The sequence below is a fragment of the Lytechinus pictus genome, chromosome 13, assembly GCF_037042905.1.
Source record: "Lytechinus pictus isolate F3 Inbred chromosome 13, Lp3.0, whole genome shotgun sequence".
Lineage (NCBI taxonomy): Eukaryota > Metazoa > Echinodermata > Echinoidea > Temnopleuroida > Toxopneustidae > Lytechinus > Lytechinus pictus.
In genome coordinates, this window is record NC_087257.1 from 11,607,413 (window position 1) to 11,629,217 (window position 21,805).

General features: G+C 33.6%; 1 protein-coding gene across 1 annotated transcript in view; it reads right to left on the bottom strand.

The window, feature by feature from the left end:
- Window positions 1-21,805, bottom strand: part of LOC129273992 (mucin-17-like) — a 154,886-nt gene that overhangs the window by 46,081 nt on the left and 87,000 nt on the right. Inside the window, exons 63-79 of the mRNA XM_064108928.1 lie at window positions 21,278-21,313; window positions 20,951-20,980; window positions 20,168-20,377; window positions 16,808-17,230; window positions 15,788-15,997; window positions 14,755-14,790; window positions 14,428-14,457; window positions 13,644-13,853; window positions 10,277-10,699; window positions 9,257-9,466; window positions 8,220-8,255; window positions 7,893-7,922; window positions 7,106-7,318; window positions 4,359-4,568; window positions 2,545-2,580; window positions 2,219-2,248; window positions 1,429-1,638 (exon numbers count right to left, since the gene is read on the bottom strand). Of these exons, the coding sequence (XP_063964998.1) occupies window positions 1,429-1,638; window positions 2,219-2,248; window positions 2,545-2,580; window positions 4,359-4,568; window positions 7,106-7,318; window positions 7,893-7,922; window positions 8,220-8,255; window positions 9,257-9,466; window positions 10,277-10,699; window positions 13,644-13,853; window positions 14,428-14,457; window positions 14,755-14,790; window positions 15,788-15,997; window positions 16,808-17,230; window positions 20,168-20,377; window positions 20,951-20,980; window positions 21,278-21,313 (2,583 nt within the window). The remainder of the gene's footprint in view (window positions 1-1,428; window positions 1,639-2,218; window positions 2,249-2,544; window positions 2,581-4,358; window positions 4,569-7,105; window positions 7,319-7,892; window positions 7,923-8,219; window positions 8,256-9,256; window positions 9,467-10,276; window positions 10,700-13,643; window positions 13,854-14,427; window positions 14,458-14,754; window positions 14,791-15,787; window positions 15,998-16,807; window positions 17,231-20,167; window positions 20,378-20,950; window positions 20,981-21,277; window positions 21,314-21,805) is intronic.

A 21,805-nucleotide genomic window follows, 5' to 3' on the forward strand; every position in this document is an offset into this window, starting at 1 on the left:
CCACTGTTTGAAGAGTGGACTCATCAATAAAATAGCGTATTTAACCATGGTAACAGGCGTCAATTTGGCGCACTGTGACAAAAGCGCTCAACAGCATTGGACATATCTAAACACGTGCCTGATACGCCCTAATTTAAGCGTAATCTATACAGAAAATTTGCATAAACCATGGATTCAACCGTGGGTTTTCAAAACCACCTTTGTGAATTCGGGCCTAATACTCTGTTGCATTTCATTTTATTTGATGGCGTGTTAAAATCCTTCAAGAATAAAGTACTGTCACTGATATTCCCAGCAGTTGGGGTGATCAAAACATTCACATTACCCAAGTCATCCTCATAGTTATCTAGCACAACTGTACAGAAGATGTCATAGGAAAAGATGGGACCAGAAAAGATATCAAAATGAAAAGAGTGATTTGAATTGATGAAACTTGCAAATCAGTACACCCTTGAAACTTGAAGAAGCTTTGACATTGATAAAATAAATAGGTAGTTTTATTGAAGTATAACATAGAAATAAAATGGGTTTTTTTTCAAGACAGAATATACTTCATCCTCATGAATCAAATGCTTTGAATGTCATGGTGAATACCTTGAGTTGTTTTTTGGGCTTCCAATTTAGAATTTATTCTAAAAACTGCTCTTTTTTGTGTTCAGAAATCCTATGTTGTATACTAATGTAATGTGCATAAAATTAGCATTAATATTATCTCATTTTTTTCATTATTCATTGACTGTCTTATATCTATTTTTGTTGGTTGTTGTTAATATGGCTTTTTCATTTTTTTTTCTATGAAAATTGTTTCTAATACTTTTTCAGTCACATGAAACCATACATTAATTCATCTTAATTGAGCAATATGAAAATAACGATATAGTTTTAAATTTAGATAGAATAGACAAAGAAATGTCATTAGATATATATATACCATGGAAATTTTGAGCAATAAAAACCCTGATGAATTCACGCCTTGAGAAATAACCAACAACCTGTTTATTTGAATTCAATTATATTTGTTCTTTTGCTTATTTTCAAAGAGTCACGTTACATTGGCCATGGTCATCATGCAAGGTTAAGGTTAAAAATAAAAACAGATAGTTCTTCCCTCCCTTTTTAAATCACAATTTTTAGACAAAATTATTTTCATCAAATGAAAAAAAATGGCAGGAGCAATTCTAGAATAACAGGTTATGTTAGAAAACAAAACTTGTACATAAGTCAACACATATAAATAATAAAGTACATAGAAGGACATCAATTTACAAACAAGATGCAATTCAAATTAATAAACAATGGTAATCATTAGACTTTTTCCAAATTTGAAAAATACAAAAAAAAGACGGAAAATGAAAAGTTCACTCTTGTTTACATGTAAGTATAACCTCAAAAGTATGACTAGTTCCAATGAAGAAAATGTTTAAATACCTTGAGCTGTTGTTACTGTTGTCATTGTCTCAGTAGTGGAGCTTTCAGGTGTGGTCGTAGTAACAGTTGTTGTCTCTTCAAAAACTGTGGTGCTTGCTGTTGTTGTGACAGTAGTTGTCATTTCCTCGGTTACTGTAGTAGTTGGAGCAGTTGTGGTTGCTGGAGTGGTAGTGGTTGCAACGCTTGTTGTTGAGACAGTAGTTGTAGGTTCTATATTTTAATAAAAACGATTTACAGCAATGATGATAATAAAAACACTACAAAAATTATAATGTAACTTTTGAAGGTTTCCATGGCAAAGAAGAAGTGTGTAGTAGTTTTATGTTACACCATGTATCTTTAGTGGGCAATTGTTGGTCCTTAATAGGACTATCCAATAATTATGATAGCAAATCTAGTTATTATAGTATAGCACTAATTCAACTCTCTAGCACGCCAAAAAGCCCATCTCTGTATAATTAATACTTGGCCCATTTATTTCCCTTCTTAATAAAGTATCATTGAACATAAATTCTGATATACAGCCGGACATGCTGATATCTTTATCGGGTTTGATAATGTGTTTCTCTAGTACAGATTCCAGTACTCAAATATAATGGTTGTATAGCAAATATTTGGTGTTAAATATGATGACATATACACATCCATACATGTATCTCCTAATATCAATGAAAACATAAAATTAATATTGTTCAGATATGGCAAAAACATATTCAATTTCAATCAAAATATAAGAAAGATTAGTTTAAAAGGAAACACTTTAATATCAAAGTAGAGCATTTTAAATTACCAGTTGGTCTAGTTCTTGATGGAGGAGTTCCTACATGTATAAGGAAACAATGAATGAAATAAAATGTGTTACTCAACTTTACATAGGTTGTATTGCTACATTTATAACACATGACAAAAACAGAAGAACATTGTAAGCACATAAAAAGTGAGGAAAAAATTGAAGCAAAGATGCATGAGTATCAAATGGTGTCTTTTAATGGCAGACTGCAAACTTGTGCCAAAAGCTTGTTTGGAAGATTAAATTTTATATTGGCTCCTCTTGTTTTATTTCAACTGAATGATTTCGCTTTCTTTACAAGAGATGGTGAGAAATTGGGAACCTACCTCCATCGCCAGTATCAATTGGTTCTGTTGAAAGTTCTGTCAAAGAGAAATGGATGATTCTCTGTTGATTACTTTTGTAGAATAGGACATGAGTTAAATGAACATGTTTCATATCCAAAATTCTGAGTTATTTTGTATAGAGGGACACAAATTGTGTTAAATCAAGTCTCACTTCAGTACACCAATTGACCAACAGCCACAGAAGTATCTTTATGCTGAAATCCCATAATAATCTTTTGACTACTGTTCCTCACACTTGTCATAGAAATAAATTTAATATGAATTACAATAATATATGCGTGAACAAAGAATGAGACTGTAACTATAATAAGTAAATATCTATATATATATATATATATATATATATAGTGTGATGATAAGTTTACTTCTACCAATCGCTGTTGAGTTGTGAATATTAAACATAATGAGATGAGGCGAGGCCAACTCAACAGATGACGCAGGACACCATTATTTGCTTTCTAGATGACCCAAGCTCGAGAAGTGAGACTTTTGGTCATTACGCGAATTATCAACAATTTTATTTATAATCTTTACTCGATTTGATTTCAAAATTTATATCGTTTCATAGAGATTTAATTACTATGCTTGTAAGAAACAATGTTTTCGTCATCATCCTCCAGCTTACGATATCTAATATCATGAATATTCATACTCATTGTGACATAAATTTTATGCGCATTACCAATGCGCTTTGCGCTTTCACTACCTAGCAACCAATGTTTTCTTTTTGCAATTTTTGCCACTTTCCTAAAGAACGAGATAGGATACGGTCATACTTAACTATCACAATAGTCTGTAATTACAGGTATGTCTTTTTCATTTATATCATTATTATTTTAATTGAATTAATTATTTATTATTCATTAATTTATTCATCTGTTCATTCATTAATTTGTCATTATGGAATATATTCAACTTGGTGATAATTCATTGATGTGCAAAACAAACTTGGATGTTGTATCTCCTTATATTTTTCAGATGCTTCTGACGAAGTCTCAATTAAAAGACGAAAGCTAAAGCAAATAATGGTGTCCTGCGTCATCTGTTGAGTTGGCCTCGCCTCATCTCATTATATATATATATATATACATATATATAACTGAACTCCTCTTTCTTGTGTTAAAAAATCCTTTTTGTTGTATGTAATGTACATAAAATTATCAATATCACAATATTATCTCATGTATCTAATTTCTTCTAGAATTTCTTATATCTTTTTTTTGTTGGTTGTTGAGGTAGCTTTTTTATTTTTTATGGAAATTGTTGATGAGATTTGTACACCAAAGCGGTTTTCAGCAATAAACAGCCTGATGAATTTATGCCTTGAGAAATAAGAAATACCCGATAACTTGTTTGAGTTAAATTATATTTTCTATTTATTTTTAAGGGGTCACACTACATTGGCTATGGTCATCATGCAAATTTTAAAGTTTAAAGTTTTGAAACAAAAACTGAAAGTTACCCCCCCCCTTCAAATTAGAATTTTTTGACAAAATGATTAAAAATAAATGATAAACAATAAGTGATATTAACAATTCTAGGTTAACTGGCTAATATTTTAGAAAAATATAATTATACATGAGTCAGCACATAGAAATACTAGTGTACATACAAGGATATTAATATACAAATAATGTATAATTCAAATTAATGAACAATACTTATCATTAGATCTTTTCAAATTTGAAAAAGCTGACACATAGACAAAAAAGAAAAAATCACTCTATTTAAGTATAACCTAAAGAGCATGACTGGTTCCCAGAAGAAAATGTTTGCAACGTCCTGGTGAATACCTGGAGTTGATGTTACTGTTGTAGTTGTCTGAGTAGTGGAGCTTTCAGGTGTGGTCGTGGTTACAGTTGTTGTCTCTTCAGCAACGGTGGTGCTTGCAGTTGTTGTGACAGTAGTTGTCATTTCCTCGGTTACTGTAGTAGTTGGAGCAGTTGTAGTCGCTGGGGTGGTAGTGGTTGCAACAGTGGTCGTCGTGACAGTAGTAGTAGGCTCTGTATTTTGACGATTTCAAGTAATGATTCCAATTAAAATAAGTGACACAAATATTTATAGAAGTTAAGCTATTAAAAGTAATCAAATTGTGACACTCTCTGGCCTTTCTTTATCTCCAATCTTTTTCAAAATACAACTTTTCAGCAAAATACTTTTTAGCAAGAAAATAAATGGTGGGAATAATCCTGGGTTACTTCGGTGGATTCATGGTACGAAGTACGATCTATTAGTTGCAGTGGACAGGCCCATTTTTAACGTCAGGGTCAACACCGCACACAGGAGCATGCAGCACACGGTGGTAGTGTAGAGTAATGTGACTGTAATGCTTCAAAAACTGAAAACCATATTGCAAAAGCAGAAGAATTCTCTGAAAACTGTCATAATTTCGCAAAGAAATCTGTCTGACATTCTCTCCCACATCCTGGACCCTGGTAAATAGCATTATTTCATGCATGTACTATACAGTGCGTCCAAAAAAAAACTATACACTTTTGAAATGGCTGCCAAATAAAAACTGTAGCACTTTGGGGGGAAAGACTTACATATATGGAAAGCCAATAAAGTCAACTTTCAAATGACACCAAAAAGTTGGAAAACTATTCATGCTTGAGCGAGCACTGCCCACTGAAACAAAGGGTACGAAAATTAGGGTGGGCCGGAATTAGCCTTCCAATTTCATTCAGGTTTTTTTGTCTGGTACTTGCAAAGTTGAGGGCTATTTGGTGAATTAAAGATCAATTGTGATCAGTTTGCTGTTTGTGAAAATTTAATGCGTTATTAAATTGAAATTTAATGCAAGAGCATGAATTGCAATTTTTAATGCAGCATTTTGTCTTTATCGTGTGGATCTCAACAATGTGTTCATGATAGTCAGGAGAAGAGGGGGTAATATGACTTAAGTAGGTGAAGTACGTTGATGGGATAAAGGTGAACAGAACATTTAGCAACCCCCCCCCCCCCCCGCTTCTCTCCTCCTGAGAGACTAAGCTCGGCTAGGCTGGAATTAGCTCTACAGTTTTTTGAGTGGTTAGTCCTTTGGAACTTGCTAAGCTAAATTAATGAGTGAGATTAGACAATTTCATGAGTTACTAAATTGAAATTTAATGCATAAGTGAACAGGAATTGTAATTTTAGTGTAGCATATTCATCTTGTGGACCTCAGAATTGTGTTCTTGAGAGTCAGAGTAATGTGATGGTACCTGTTACAAGCAAGAGGGCGAGATATGCTAAGACTTGGTTAAAAGGGAATTCCTCTTCTTTTTGTCCTTTTACAAATTAAAAGTCATATGTACCCTCCCCTCTCAACCTCAATTTCCCAGCCCCCCCCCCTCTCTCTCTTTTTCACTTCCTGGATTGTAGCCTATTCAAAACTTAACTGCCAAGTGACCGGTCGCTGTCAGCTTTTTTATTGAATGATTACCAAGAAATTGAATGATTGTGATGATTAATGAAATAATTTATTGAAAAAAATTGAATGTTTGATTGATCCCATTGCACATTGAATGATTTGATTTACTGATAAATTGTTAATTAAATGATTAATAGGAAAAAGTTGATGCCCCAATTCAGAATTAATCATTAAATCAACATTCTACTCTGGACTTCACGCGTTCATGACAATAGCCCTCAGTCTCTCAACAGTAGGGGAGAGGGAGGGGACAGGGGCTGAATGTTCTGTTGACCCTTATTCCATCAATTTACTTCTCCCACCTAAGTCCTATCTTACCACCTATTCTCCCGACTCCCATGAACACATCGATGAGATCCACATGATAAAGTTGAAATGCTGCCCAAAAAGTGTAATTTGTGTTCACTCATGCATTAAAGTTCAATTTAATAATTTATAAAATTTGCTTAAGCAACCAAAACTGGTCACGGTTGATCATTGATTTATCACAACACCCTTAACTTTGCAAGTTCGAAAGGATTTGCCTCTCAAAAACTGACATAAATTGGAAGGCTAATTCCGGCCCACCCTAATTTTCATACCCTTTGTTTCAGTGGGCAGTGCTCGCTCAAGCATGAATAGTTTTCCAACTTTTTGGTGTCATTTGAAAGTTGACTTTATTGGCTTTCCATATATGTAAGTCTTTTTCCCCAAAGTACTACATTTTTCATTTGGCAGCCATTTCAAAAGTGTATAGTTTTTTTGGGGACGCACTGTAGGGCACGCACAGATGTCAACTTTTTCCCATGAGGCTTTTTGAATTTCAGCCTGCCAGCTACAACAGATAGGTCGCGCCACACATTGTGAATTCACCAAATTTACTAACACTGCATAAATATGTATTTGGTACTTCTAGTCATGTATATATAAACCAACATAGAAAGAAATAATTTAAAAAAAAAGACATTCAAAGTAAAGGAGTAATTTGAATTGATACACATTGCTAATTTGTAGGAAATTTTCAAACACTGATAGAGTATAAATAGGTGGTTTTATTGGAAGTATAATGTAGTTGTAGAATTCTTTTTTTTTCAAGTAACCTATACGTCATCATCCTAAAGCAAATGTTAACAATGTCATGGTGAATACCTGGAGTCGTTGTTGTTACTGTTGTCGTTGTGTGAGTAGTGGAGCTTTCAGGTGTGGTCGTAGTAACAGTTGTTGTCTCTTCAGAAACTGTGGTGCTTGCTGTTGTTGTGATAGTAGTTGTCATTTCCTCTGTTACTGTAGTGGTTGGAGCAGTAGTGGTTGCTGGCAAAGTAGTGGTTGTAACACTTGTTGTTGTGACAGTAGTTGTAGGCTCTATATTTTAATAAAAAACAATTTACAGCAATGATAATAATAAAAAAAAAAAAAAAAAATATAATGTAACTTGTGAAGGTTTCCATGGCAAAAAGAAGTGTATATTAGGTTTTATGTTACACCATGTATCTTTTGTGGGCAATTGTTGGTCCTTAATAGGTTCATCCAAAAATTATAACAAAATTAGTTATTATAGTATAACACTAATTCAACTCTCTAGCATGCCAAAAGCCCATCTCTGTATAATTAATACTTGGAGCATTTATTTCCCTTCTTAATAAAGTGTCATTGAACATAAATTCTGATATACAGCCGGACATGCTGATATCTTTATGGGGTTTGATAATGCGTTTCTCTATTACAGATTCCAGTACTAAAAAATAATGGTTGTATATCAAATATTTGGTGTTAACTATGATGACATATACACATCCATACATGTATCTCCTAATATCTATGAAAACACAAAATTAATATTGTTCAGATATGGCAAAAACATAGTCAATTTTAATCAAAATATAAGATTAGTTTAAAAGGAAACACTTTAAGATCAAAGTAGAGCATTTTGAATTACCAGTTGGTCTAGTTCTTGATGGAGGAGTTCCTACATGTATAAGGAAACAATGAATGAAATAAAATGTGTTACTCAACTTTACATAGGTTGTATTGCTACATTTATAACACATGACAAAAACAGAAGAACATTGTAAGCACATAAAAACTGAGGAAAAAAATTGAAGCAAAGGTGCATGTGTAACAAATGGTGTCTTTTAATGGCAGACTGCAAACTTGTGCCAAAAGCTTGTTTGGAAGATTACATTTTATATTGGCTCCTCTTGTTTTATTTCAACTGAATGATTTCGCTTTCTTTACAAGAGATGGTGAGAAATTGGGAACCTACCTCCATCGCCAGTATCAATTGGTTCTGTTGAAAGTTCTGTCAAAGAGAAATGGATGGTTCTCTGTTGATTACTTTTGTAGAATAGGACATGAGTTAAGTGAACATGTTTCAAATCTTAAATTCTGAGTTATTTGAGGGACACAAATCTTGTTAAATCAAGTCTCATTTCAGTACACCAAATGACCAACAGCTAGAAAGTTTCTTTATGCTGAAATCCCATATCCATCTTTTGACCACTGTTCCTCACATTTGTCATAGAAATAAATTTCATAAGAATTACAATAATATATGCGTGAACAAAGAATGAGACTGTTACTAAATACAAATATATATATATATATACATATATATATATATATAAAACTGAACTCCTCTTTCTTGTGTTAAGAAATCCTTTGTTGTATGTAATGTACATAAAATTATCAATATTATCTCATGTATCTAATTTCTTCTTGAATGTCTTATATCTTTTTGTTTTGGTTGTTGAGGTAGCTTTTTTATTTTTATGGAAATTGTTGACTAGATTTGTACACCAAAGCGGTTTTGTGCAATAAACAGCCTGATGAATTTATGCCTTAAGAAATAAGAAATACCTGATAACTTGTTTATTTGAGTTAAATTATATTTTCTATTTATTTTCAAGGGGTCGCACTACATTGGCTATGGCCATCATGCAAATTTTAAAGTTTAAGGTTTGTAACAAAACAAAAAGAACGTAACCCCCCCTTCAAATTAGAATTCTTTCGACAAAATGATTTAAAATAAATGATATTAACAATTCTAGGTAACTGGCTAATATTTCAGAAAAATATAATTATACACGAGTCAGCACATAGAAATACTAATGTACATACAAGGACATTAATATACAAATAAGGTGTAATTCAAATTAGTAAACAACACTAATCATTAGATCTCTTTAAAGTTGAAAAAAACTGACACATAGACAAAAAAGAAAGGTTCACTCTATTAAAGTATAACCTAAAAAGTATGCGTGGTTCCAAAGAAGAAAATGTTTGCAACGTCCTGGTGAATACCTGGAGTTGTTGTTACTGTTGTAGTTGTCTCAGTGGTGGAGCTTTCAGGTGTGGTCGTAGTAACAGTTGTTGTCTCTTCAGAAACTGTGGTGCTTGCTGTTGTCGTGACAGTAGTTGTTGTTTCCTCTGTCACTGTAGTGGTTGGAGCAGTTGTGGTTGCTGGGGTGGTAGTCGTTGCAATGCTTGTTGTTGTGACAGTAGTTGTAGGCTCTGTATTTGTATGATTTAAAAAAACAATAAAAATCAAAAGAATTGTAATAAAAATGCTAGTAAAGATAAGCTAATAAATTATATCACTTAGACCCACTCTCAAACATTTTGGTGAATATCTCCCCTCTTTTTCAAAATGCAACTGTTCAGCAAAGTAATACATTGTAGGAGAAATCCTGACTTGAAGAAGCTCTAAACTTGATAAAATGTTAATAGGTGGCTTGATTGAAGTATAATGTTTTTTCCAAAAAATAATATACATGTACTTCAACCTCATGAAACCAACGCTTTTAATGTCATGGTGAATACCAGGGGCCCGTCTTACAAAGAGTTACGATTGATCCAATCAACCGTAACTATGGAAATCCATCAGTGTCATAATTTTTTCTTCAGGAAATTTGCACAATGTCCTTTGTAAACAAAGAGAAGCACAGTGAATTTTCAAGAAAAGATTGAATGCATGAATATAAACCATAGCTAGAAAATGTTTTGAACAATCATGCATATTAGATGTTGATGTTGCTGGCCGTCCATAGTTAAGATTGATCGGATCAATCGCAGCTCTTTGTAAGACGGGGCCCTGGAGTTATTTTTTGTCACCATTGTATTTGTGTCAGTTGTAGAGCTTCCAGGTCTGGTCATAGTATCAATTTCCTTAATATCACTCACAGTGTAGAGCAATACTCATGGCAAAACCAAATCTTATAGATAGGATTCCTCTATTTCTGTTGTACAGGATAAGCGGTATAAGCAATAGCTGCCTATGTTTAAATATAAAATAATGTATTATGCTGAAGCCAAACTATTCACCTAATTTAAGGCATCCTCTGACTGTCACGTTTATGGTTACAGGCATGCTGGTGATATCTAGAACTTCAATGTCAAAAGATTCCACAGATTCTTTGTTAAATGTATTTCGAACTATAAACATTCCACTTTCAGGAGCAGTGGAGTCAACAGGATATTCCTCCGCATCAACGACTCCTGTACTGTCCACAATATTTGAGATGCGAACCCTCCGTACTGCATTGTTGTTTCCTCCTTCACCCTGCTCAGACAATGTCAGCGCATTCACTGTTATTGTGTTCCCAGGGGAAGAAAGCGATACAGTGAACTTAGGGACTCCGGACTCCAGTGTGATTATACCATTAGTACTGTTATTACCATTTCCATCAGTAGGGATAAGGGTGATTATAACATTCAACTTATCCAAGTCCTGCTCCTCACACCCACCTAGAATAAAAGCAGATGACAGAAACAGGGTCAAGTTTTCAAAATATCCTGATATACCAGTCATCAGAACATACAAAACATTAATACTCTATTGCATTTCATTTTATTTGATGACGTATTTAAATCCTTCAAGAATAAAGTACTCTCACTGATATTCCCAGCAGTTGGGGTGATCAAAACATTCACATTTCCCAAGTCATCCTCATAGTTACCTAGCACAACAGAAGATGTCATTGGAAAAGACAGGACTAGAAAAGACAACAAAATAAAAAGAGTGATTTGAATTGATAAACCTTGCAAATTGGTTGCCCCTTTTTAATATTGAAGAAGCTTTGACATTGATGAAATAAATAGGTGGATTTATTGAAGTATAATGTAGAAATAGAATCTGTTTTTCAAGGACACTATACTTGGAATTGATGGAATGAGACTCTAAATACATACATAAATCCCTTGAACTGCTCTTTTTTGTGTTCAGAAATCCTATGTTGTATACTAATGTAATGTGCATAAAATTAGGATTAATATTATCTCATGTATTTCATTATTGATTGACTGTCTTATATCTTTATTTGTTGGTTGTTGTTAATATTAAGCCTGAGTCGAATCGATTTTAAAATCGGTGTTCGATCGATGTCATCGAACACCGGTGCAGATTTTGCAAAATCGGTGCATCAAAAAAAAAAAAATACGTCGGGCGGCCGATTCGTTTGGTTCACACAATCAATCATCAAAATATCAGTAATGTCCAACTTGACTACTACTTACTTGATTTCTATTGCCCCCAAAATGAAACCGATTGTGTAATTATGATGCCTATTCACCATTAATTTGAAGTTTACTTTGATCATAGTTCGAGTCTTACTCGTCTGCTCGTGCCGAGATAATTTATGCATGATGAATTCATGAATGGAAGTCATGGCCATCGATCGTGCATGCGCAGTACTGTTCTTTAATCAAACCGGAAAATGGCCGGAAATTGATGCGATCAACGTAAAACAAATCTTGCTTTCATGAACAATATTAATATCATGACCACAGAACATTATTTAATCGTAATATTTAACAATTTGCATATGATAATCATTAATATGAATTTAGAGCTTGATGTGAAACGTTTGTATTTCGTCTCAATTTTCAATGGCGGACATCTCATGACGATCAACTTGACTTCTTGAGTCGATTGAGTGCACTTGTCTAAAAAAAAAAATAATTATCACGTCAGGATTGATTCTCGAACATTGTCTACATGCAAAAACTCTTTTCAAGATCGTAATATCACCATATAATAACATTTTACATGACAAAACAGAGAAAATTGCGTTTGATATTTTTTTCCCATCAATTTGAAGCTAGTTTGTGCCCCGGGTTTGTGCCCAACTTTGGGCTCTGATTTTATGAATGGAAAATATGTCATACGTCATCAAACACGCATGCGCATTGTGCTTATTTTCTCGGAGCTCGGAGGAGACGTCCAGAGATGGAACAACAATATAAATAATGCCAGTATTAATTCTTCCATATGAACATAACATCCTTTGCTGACATCGTCATTATTCTTAGTATAACCATAAAATCTTGATAAATCGTAATAATTCATATGAATTTAGGGCTTGATTCGAAACATTCATATTTATTTCGATCGCATGCTCAATTGTGTCTAAAAAAATGAATTGTCATTATCAGGATGAATTCTCGAACATCGTCATAACTCATATTCCACAATCTTTCCTCACAATCGTTATATTAGCTTTGAATACCAATTCAAATGACCATTCAGAGAAAATTACGTATCTATTCCCATAAACTTATTTGGAGCTCATTTTGGATCCAACTACACAATCTCAGGCAAGTTACAGCGCTCTTCGTTGGTTGCACTTGTTTGCTGGCGCTGACAAGCACGCCTGTCGTTTCGTGAGAGTGTACGGGGCTGCGGACGGGGCTGGTGAATGCTAGTTGACCGAAAATCATTCGGATCGACTTTGCGTGATCCATGTCTTTATTATTGTTTCATTTTAAACTTAAATGTTGTCATCTGCAAATATCATTGTTGAAGATATTTTGGGAAGAATTCTGCATTGGTCCCCAGCCTTGTTTTGTGATCATGGAAAATACAAACGAACTTTGCTCTGTCATCTGCTTGTGCAACGCTCACCCGGCCAACGCCAGCACATACCGTCAGTGCATAGTGCATGCTTAGCGCATCAACGCCGGAGCAAAAAAAAGACTACATTTTCCCCGCCTTCAATATTCGATGCATCGATGATCGATCGAATTAAAGCTCACGAACACCGGTTTTCAAAATAATCAATATGACTCAGGCTTAGTTGATATAGATTTTTTTATTTTTCCTATGGAAACTGTTTTTGATACTTTTTCGGTCACCTGAAACCATCTTCACTGAGCAAAATGAAAATAACGATATAGATATGAATTTAGATAGAATAGAAATAGGAATATCATTAGATATATATACCATGGAAATTTTGAGCAATAAACAGCCTGATGAATTACGCCTTGAGAAATAACCAATAACTTGTTTATTTGAATTCAAGTATATTTTTTCTTTTGCTTATTTTCAGAGTCACACTACAATGGCTATGGTCATCATGCAACGATAAGGTTCAAAATAAAAACAGAAAGTATCTTCCCTCCCCTTTTAAATTGCAATTTTTAAACAAAACTATTTTCATCAAATCAATTAAATGGGAGGAGCAATTCTAGAATAACAGGTTATGTTAGAAAACAAAACTTGTACATAAGTCAACACATCAAAATAATAAAGTACATAGAAGGACATCAATTTATAAACACGATGCAATGCAAAATAGACTTTTTCCAAATTTGAAAAATTAAAAAAAAAAGACGAAAAAGGAAAATTTCACTCCATTTAAGTATAACCTCAAAAGGATGATTAGTTCCCGAGAAGAAAACGTTTAAATACCAGGAGTTGTTGCCACTGTTGTAGTTGTCTGAGTAGTGGAGCTTTCAGGTGTGGTCGTAGTAACAGTTGTTGTCTCTTCAGAAACTGTGGTGCTTGCTGTGGTTGTGACAGTAGTTGTCATTTCCTCTGTTACTGTAGTGGTTGGAGCAGTAGTGGTTGCTGGCAAAGTAGTGGTTGTAACACTTGTTGTTGTGACAGTAGTTGTAGGCTCTATATTTTAATAAAAAACAATTTACAGCAATGATAATAATAAAAATAATAAAAAAATTATAATGTAACTTGTGAAGGTTTCCATGGCAAAAAGAAGTGTATATTAGGTTTTATGTTACACCATGTATCTTTTGTGGGCAATTGTTGGTCCTTAATAGGTTCATCCAAAAATTATAACAAAACTAGTTATTATAGTACAACACTAATTCAACTCTCTAGCATGCCAAAAGCCCATCTCTGTATAATTAATACTTGGGACCATTTATTTCCCTTCTTAATAAAGTGTCATTGAACATAAATTCTGATATACAGCCGGACATGCTGATATCTTTATGGGGTTTGATAATGCGTTTCTCTATTACAGATTCCAGTACTAAAAAATAATGGTTGTATATCAAATATTTGGTGTTAACTATGATGACATATACACATCCATACATGTATCTCCTAATATCTATGAAAACACAAAATTAATATTGTTCAGATATGGCAAAAACATAGTCAATTTTAATCAAAATATAAGATTAGTTTAAAAGGAAACACTTTAAGATCAAAGTAAAGCATTTTGAATTACCAGTTGGTCTAGTTCTTGATGGAGGAGTTCCTACATGTATAAGGAAACAATGAATGAAATAAAATGTGTTACTCAACTTTACATAGGTTGTATTGCTACATTTATAACACATGACAAAAACAGAAGAACATTGTAAGCACATAAAAAGTGAGGAACAAAATTGAAGCAAAGATGCATGTGTAACAAATGGTGTCTTTTAATGGCAGACTGCAAACTTGTGCCAAAAGCTTGTTTGGAAGATTACATTTTATATTGGCTCCTCTTGTTTTATTTCAACTGAATGATTTCGCTTTCTTTACAAGAGATGGTGAGAAATTGGGAACCTACCTCCATCGCCAGTATCAATTGGTTCTGTTGAAAGTTCTGTCAAAGAGAAATGATTGATTCTCTGTTGATTACTTTTGTAGAATAGGACATGAGTTAAGTGAACATGTTTCACATCTTAAATTCTGAGTTATTTGAGGGGCACAAATCTTGTTAAATCAAGTCTCATTTCAGTACACCAATTGACCAACAGCCAAAAAAGTTTCTTTATGCTGAAATTCCATATCCATCTTTTGATCACTGTTCCTCACATTTGTCATAGAAATAAATTTCATAAGAATTACAATAATATATGCGTGAACAAAGAATGAGACTGTTACTAAATATAAATATATATATATACATATATATATATATATAAAACTGAACTCCTCTTTCTTGTGTTAAGAAATCCTTTGCTGTATGTAATGTACATAAAATTATCAATATTATCTCATGTATCTAATTTCTTCTTGAATGTCTTATATCTTTTTGTTTTGGTTGTTGAGGTAGCTTTTTTATTTTTATGGAAATTGTTGACTAGATTTGTACACCAAAGCGGTTTTGTGCAATAAACAGCCTGATGAATTTATGCCTAAGAAATAAGAAATACCTGATAACTTGTTTATTTGAGTTAAATTATATTTTCTATTTATTTTCAAGGGGTCGCACTACATTGGCTATGGCCATCATGCAAATTTTAAAGTTTAAGGTTTGTAACAAAACAAAAAGAACGTACCCCCCCCTTCAAATTAGAATTCTTTCGACAAAATGATTTAAAATAAATGATATTAACAATTCTAGGTAACTGGCTAATATTTCAGAAAAATATAATTATACACGAGTCAGCACATAGAAATACTAATGTACATACAAGGACATTAATATACAAATAAGGTGTAATTCAAATTAGTAAACAACACTAATCATTAGATCTCTTTAAAGTTGAAAAAAACTGACACATAGACAAAAAAGAAAGGTTCACTCTATTAAAGTATAACCTAAAAAGTATGCGTGGTTCCAAAGAAGAAAATGTTTGCAACGTCCTGGTGAATACCTGGAGTTGTTGTTACTGTTGTAGTTGTCTGAGTGGTGGAGCTTTCAGGTGTGGTCGTAGTAACAGTTGTTGTCTCTTCAGAAACTGTGGTGCTTGCTGTTGTCGTGACAGTAGTTGTTGTTTCCTCTGTCACTGTAGTGGTTGGAGCAGTTGTGGTTGCTGGGGTGGTAGTCGTTGCAATGCTTGTTGTTGTGACAGTAGTTGTAAGCTCTGTATTTGTATAATTTAAAAAAACAATAAAAATCAAAAGAATTGTAATAAAAATGCTAGTAAAGATAAGCTAATAAATTATATCACTTAGACCCACTCTCAAACATTTTGGTGAATATCTCCCCTCTTTTTCAAAATGCAACTGTTCAGCAAAGTAATACATTGTAGGAGAAATCCTGACTTGAAGAAGCTCTAAACTTGATAAAATGTTAATAGGTGGCTTGATTGAAGTATAATGTTTTTTCCAAAAAATAATATACATGTACTTCAACCTCATGAAACCAACGCTTTTAATGTCATGGTGAATACCAGGGGCCCGTCTTACAAAGAGTTACGATTGATCCAATCAACCGTAACTATGGAAATCCATCAGTGTCATAATTTTTTCTTCAGGAAATTTGCACAATGTCCTTTGTAAACAAAGAGAAGCACAGTGAATTTTCAAGAAAAGATTGAATGCATGAATATAAACCATAGCTAGAAAATGTTTTGAACAATCATGCATATTAGATGTTGATGTTGCTGGCCGTCCATAGTTAAGATTGATCGGATCAATCGCAGCTCTTTGTAAGATGGGGCCCTGGAGTTATTTTTTGTCACCATTGTATTTGTGTCAGTTGTAGAGCTTCCAGGTCTGGTCATAGTATCAATTTCCTTAATATCACTCACAGTGTAGAGAAATACTCATGGCAAAACCAAATCTTATAGATAGGATTCCTCTATTTCTGTTGTACAGGATAAGCGGTATAAGCAATAGCTGCCTATGTTTAAATATAAAATAATGTATTATGCTGAAGCCAAACTATTCACCTAATTTAAGGCATCCTCTGACTGTCACGTTTATGGTTACAGGCATGCTGGTGATATCTAGAACTTCAATGTCAAAAGATTCCACAGATTCTTCGTTAAATGTATTTCGAACTATAAACATTCCACTTTCAGGGGCAGTGGAGTCAACAGGATATTCCTCCGCATCAACGACTCCTGTACTGTCCACAATATTTGAGATGCGAACCCTCCGTACTGCATTGTTGTTTCCTCCTTCACCCTGCTCAGACAAAGTCAGCGCATTCACTGTTATTGTGTTCCCAGGGGAAGAAAGCGATACAGTGAACTTAGGGACTCCGGACTCCAGCGTGATTATACCATTAGTACTGTTATTACCATTTCCATCAGTAGGGATAAGGGTGATTATAACATTCAACTTATCCAAGTCCTGCTCCTCACACCCACCTAGAATAAAAGCAGATGACAGAAACAGGGTCAAGTTTTCAAAATATCCTGATATACCAGTCATCAGAACATACAAAACATTAATACTCTATTGCATTTCATTTTATTTGATGACGTATTTAAATCCTTCAAGAATAAAGTACTCTCACTGATATTCCCAGCAGTTGGGGTGATCAAAACATTCACATTTCCCAAGTCATCCTCATAGTTACCTAGCACAACAGAAGATGTCATTGGAAAAGACAGGACTAGAAAAGACAACAAAATAAAAAGAGTGATTTGAATTGATAAACCTTGCAAATTGGTTGCCCCTTTTTAATATTGAAGAAGCTTTGACATTGATGAAATAAATAGGTGGATTTATTGAAGTATAATGTAGAAATAGAATCTGTTTTTCAAGGACACTATACTTGGAATTGATGGAATGAGACTCTAAATACATACATAAATCCCTTGAACTGCTCTTTTTTGTGTTCAGAAATCCTATGTTGTATACTAATGTAATGTGCATAAAATTAGGATTAATATTATCTCATGTATTTCATTATTGATTGACTGTCTTATATCTTTATTTGTTGGTTGTTGTTAATATTAAGCCTGAGTCGAATCGATTTTAAAATCGGTGTTCGATCGATGTCATCGAACACCGGTGCAGATTTGGCAAAATCGGTGCATCAAAAAAAAAAAAATACGTCGGGCGGCCGATTCGTTTGGTTCACACAATCAATCATCAAAATATCAGTAATGTCCAACTTGACTACTACTTACTTGATTTCTATTGCCCCCAAAATGAAACCGATTGTGTAATTATGATGCCTATTCACCATTAATTTGAAGTTTATTTTGATCATAGTTCGAGTCTTACTCGTCTGCTCGTGCCGAGATAATTTATGCATGATGAATTCATGAATGGAAGTCATGGCCATCGATCGTGCATGCGCAGTACTGTTCTTTAATCAAACCGGAAAATGGCCGGAAATTGACGTGATCAACGTAAAACAAATCTTGCTTTCATGAACAATATTAATATCATGACCACAGAACATTATTTAATCGTAATATTTAACAATTTGCATATGATAATCATTGATATGAATTTAGAGCTTGATGTGAAACGTTACTATTTCGTTTCAATTTTCAATGGCGGACATCTCATGACGATCAACTTGACTTCTTGAGTCGAGTGAGTGCACTTGTCTAAACAAAAAAATAATTATCACGTCAGGATTGATTCTCGAACATTGTCTACATGCAAAAACTCTTTTCAAGATCGTAATATCACCATATAATAACATTTTACATGACAAAACAGAGAAAATTGCGTTTGATATTTTTTTCCCATCAATTTGAAGCTAGTTTGTGCCCCGGGTTTGTGCCCAACTTTGGGCTCTGATTTTATGAATGGAAAATATGTCATACGTCATCAAACACGCATGCGCATTGTGCTTATTTTCTCGGAGCTCGGAGGAGACGTCCAGAGATGGAACAACAATATAAATAATGCCAGTATTAATTCTTCCATATGAACATAACATCCTTTGCTGACATCGTCATTATTCTTAGTATGACCATAAAATCTTGATAAATCGTAATAATTCATATGAATTTAGGGCTTGATTCGAAACATTTGTATTTATTTCGATCGCATGCTCAATTGTGTCTAAAAAAATGAATTGTCATTATCAGGATGAATTCTCGAACATCGTCATAACTCATATTCCACAATCTTTCCTCACAATCGTTATATTAGCTTTGAATACCAATTCAAATGACCATTCAGAGAAAATTATTTATCTATTCCCATAAACTTATTTGGAGCTCATTTTGGATCCAACTACACAATCTCAGGCAAGTTACAGCGCTCTTCGTTGGTTGCACTTGTTTGCTGGCGCTGACAAGCACGCCTGTCGTTTCGTGAGAGTGTACGGGGCTGCGGACGGGGCTGGTGAATGCTAGTTGACCGAAAATCATTCGGATCGACTTTGCGTGATCAATGTCTTTATTATTGTTTCATTTTAAACTTAAATGTTGTCATCTGCAAATATCATTGTTGAAGATATTTTGGGAAGAATTCTGCATTGGTCCCCAGCCTTGTTTTGTGATCATGGAAAATACAAACGAACTTTGCTCTGTCATCTGCTTGTGCAACGCTCACCCGGCCAACGCCAGCGCATACCGTCAGTGCGTAGTGCATGCATAGCGCATCAACAACGGAGCAAAAAAAAGACTACATTTTCCCCGCCTTCAATATTCGATGCATCGATGATCGATCGAATTAAAGCTCACGAACACCGGTTTTCAAAATAATCAATATGACTCAGGCTTAGTTGATATAGATTTTTTTATTTTTCCTATGGAAACTATTTTTGATACTTTTTCGGTCACCTGAAACCATCTTCACTGAGCAAAATGAAAATAACGATATAGATATGAATTTAGATAGAATAGAAATAGGAATATCATTAGATATATATACCATGGAAATTTTGAGCAATAAACAGCCTGATGAATTACGCCTTGAGAAATAACCAATAACTTGTTTATTTGAATTCAAGTATATTTTTTCTTTTGCTTATTTTCAGAGTCACACTACAATGGCTATGGTCATCATGCAACGATAAGGTTCAAAATAAAAACAGAAAGTATCTTCCCTCCCCTTTTAAATTGCAATTTTTAAACAAAACTATTTTCATCAAATCAATAAAATGGGAGGAGCAATTCTAGAATAACAGGTTATGTTAGAAAACAAAACTTGTACATAAGTCAACACATCAAAATAATAAAGTACATAGAAGGACATCAATTTATAAACACGATGCAATGCAAAATAGACTTTTTCCAAATTTGAAAAATAAAAAAAAAAGACGAAAAAGTTCACTCTATTTAAGTATTACCTCAAAAGGATGATTAGTTCCCGAGAAGAAAATGTTTAAATACCTGGAGTTGTTGCCACTGTTGTAGTTGTCTGAGTAGTGGAGCTTTCAGGTGTGGTCGTAGTAACAGTTGTTGTCTCTTCAGAAACTGTGGTGCTTGTTGTCGTTGTGACAGTAGTTGTCATTTCCTCTGTTACTGTAGTGGTTGGAGCAGTAGTGGTTGCTGGCAAAGTAGTGGTTGTAACACTTGTTGTTGTGACAGTAGTTGTAGGCTCTATATTTTAATAAAAAACAATTTACAGCAATGATAATAATAAAAATAATAAAAAAATTATAATGTAACTTGTGAAGGTTTCCATGGCAAAAAGAAGTGTATATTAGGTTTTATGTTACACCATGTATCTTTTGTGGGCAATTGTTGGTCCTTAATAGGTTCATCCAAAAATTATAACAAAACTAGTTATTATAGTATAACACTAATTCAACTCTCTAGCATGCCAAAAGCCCATCTCTGTATAATTAATACTTGGACCATTTATTTCCCTTCTTAATAAAGTGTCATTGAACATAAATTCTGATATACAGCCGGACATGCTGATATCTTTATGGGGTTTGATAATGCGTTTCTCTATTACAGATTCCAGTACTAAAAAATAATGGTTGTATATCAAATATTTGGTGTTAACTATGATGACATATACACATCCATACATGTATCTCCTAATATCTATGAAAACACAAAATTAATATTGTTCAGATATGGCAAAAACATAGTCAAATTTAATCAAAATATAAGATTAGTTTAAAAGGAAACACTTTAAGATCAAAGTAGAGCATTTTGAATTACCAGTTGGTCTAGTTCTTGATGGAGGAGTTCCTACATGTATAAGGAAACAATGAATGAAATAAAATGTGTTACTCAACTTTACATAGGTTGTATTGCTACATTTATAACACATGACAAAAACAGAAGAACATTGTAAGCATATAAAAAGTGAGGAACAAAATTGAAGCAAAGATGCATGTGTAACAAATGGTGTCTTTTAATGGCAGACTGCAAACTTGTGCCAAAAGCTTGTTTGGAAGATTACATTTTATATTGGCTCCTCTTGTTTTATTTCAACTGAATGATTTCGCTTTCTTTACAAGAGATGGTGAGAAATTGGGAACCTACCTCCATCGCCAGTATCAATTGGTTCTGTTGAAAGTTCTGTCAAAGAGAAATGATTGATTCTCTGTTGATTACTTTTGTAGAATAGGACATGAGTTAAGTGAACATGTTTCACATCTTAAATTCTGAGTTATTTGAGGGACACAAATCTTGTTAAATCAAATCTCATTTCAGTACACCAATTGACCAACAGCCAAAAAAGTTTCTTTATGCTGAAATTCCATATCCATCTTTTGACCACTGTTCCTCACATTTGTCATAGAAATAAATTTCATAAGAATTACAATAATATATGCGTGAACAAAGAATGAGACTGTTACTAAATATAAATATATATATATACATATATATATATATATAAAACTGAACTCCTCTTTCTTGTGTTAAGAAATCCTTTGCTGTATGTAATGTACATAAAATTATCAATATTATCTCATGTATCTAATTTCTTCTTGAATGTCTTATATCTTTTTGTTTTGGTTGTTGAGGTAGCTTTTTTATTTTTATGGAAATTGTTGACTAGATTTGTAC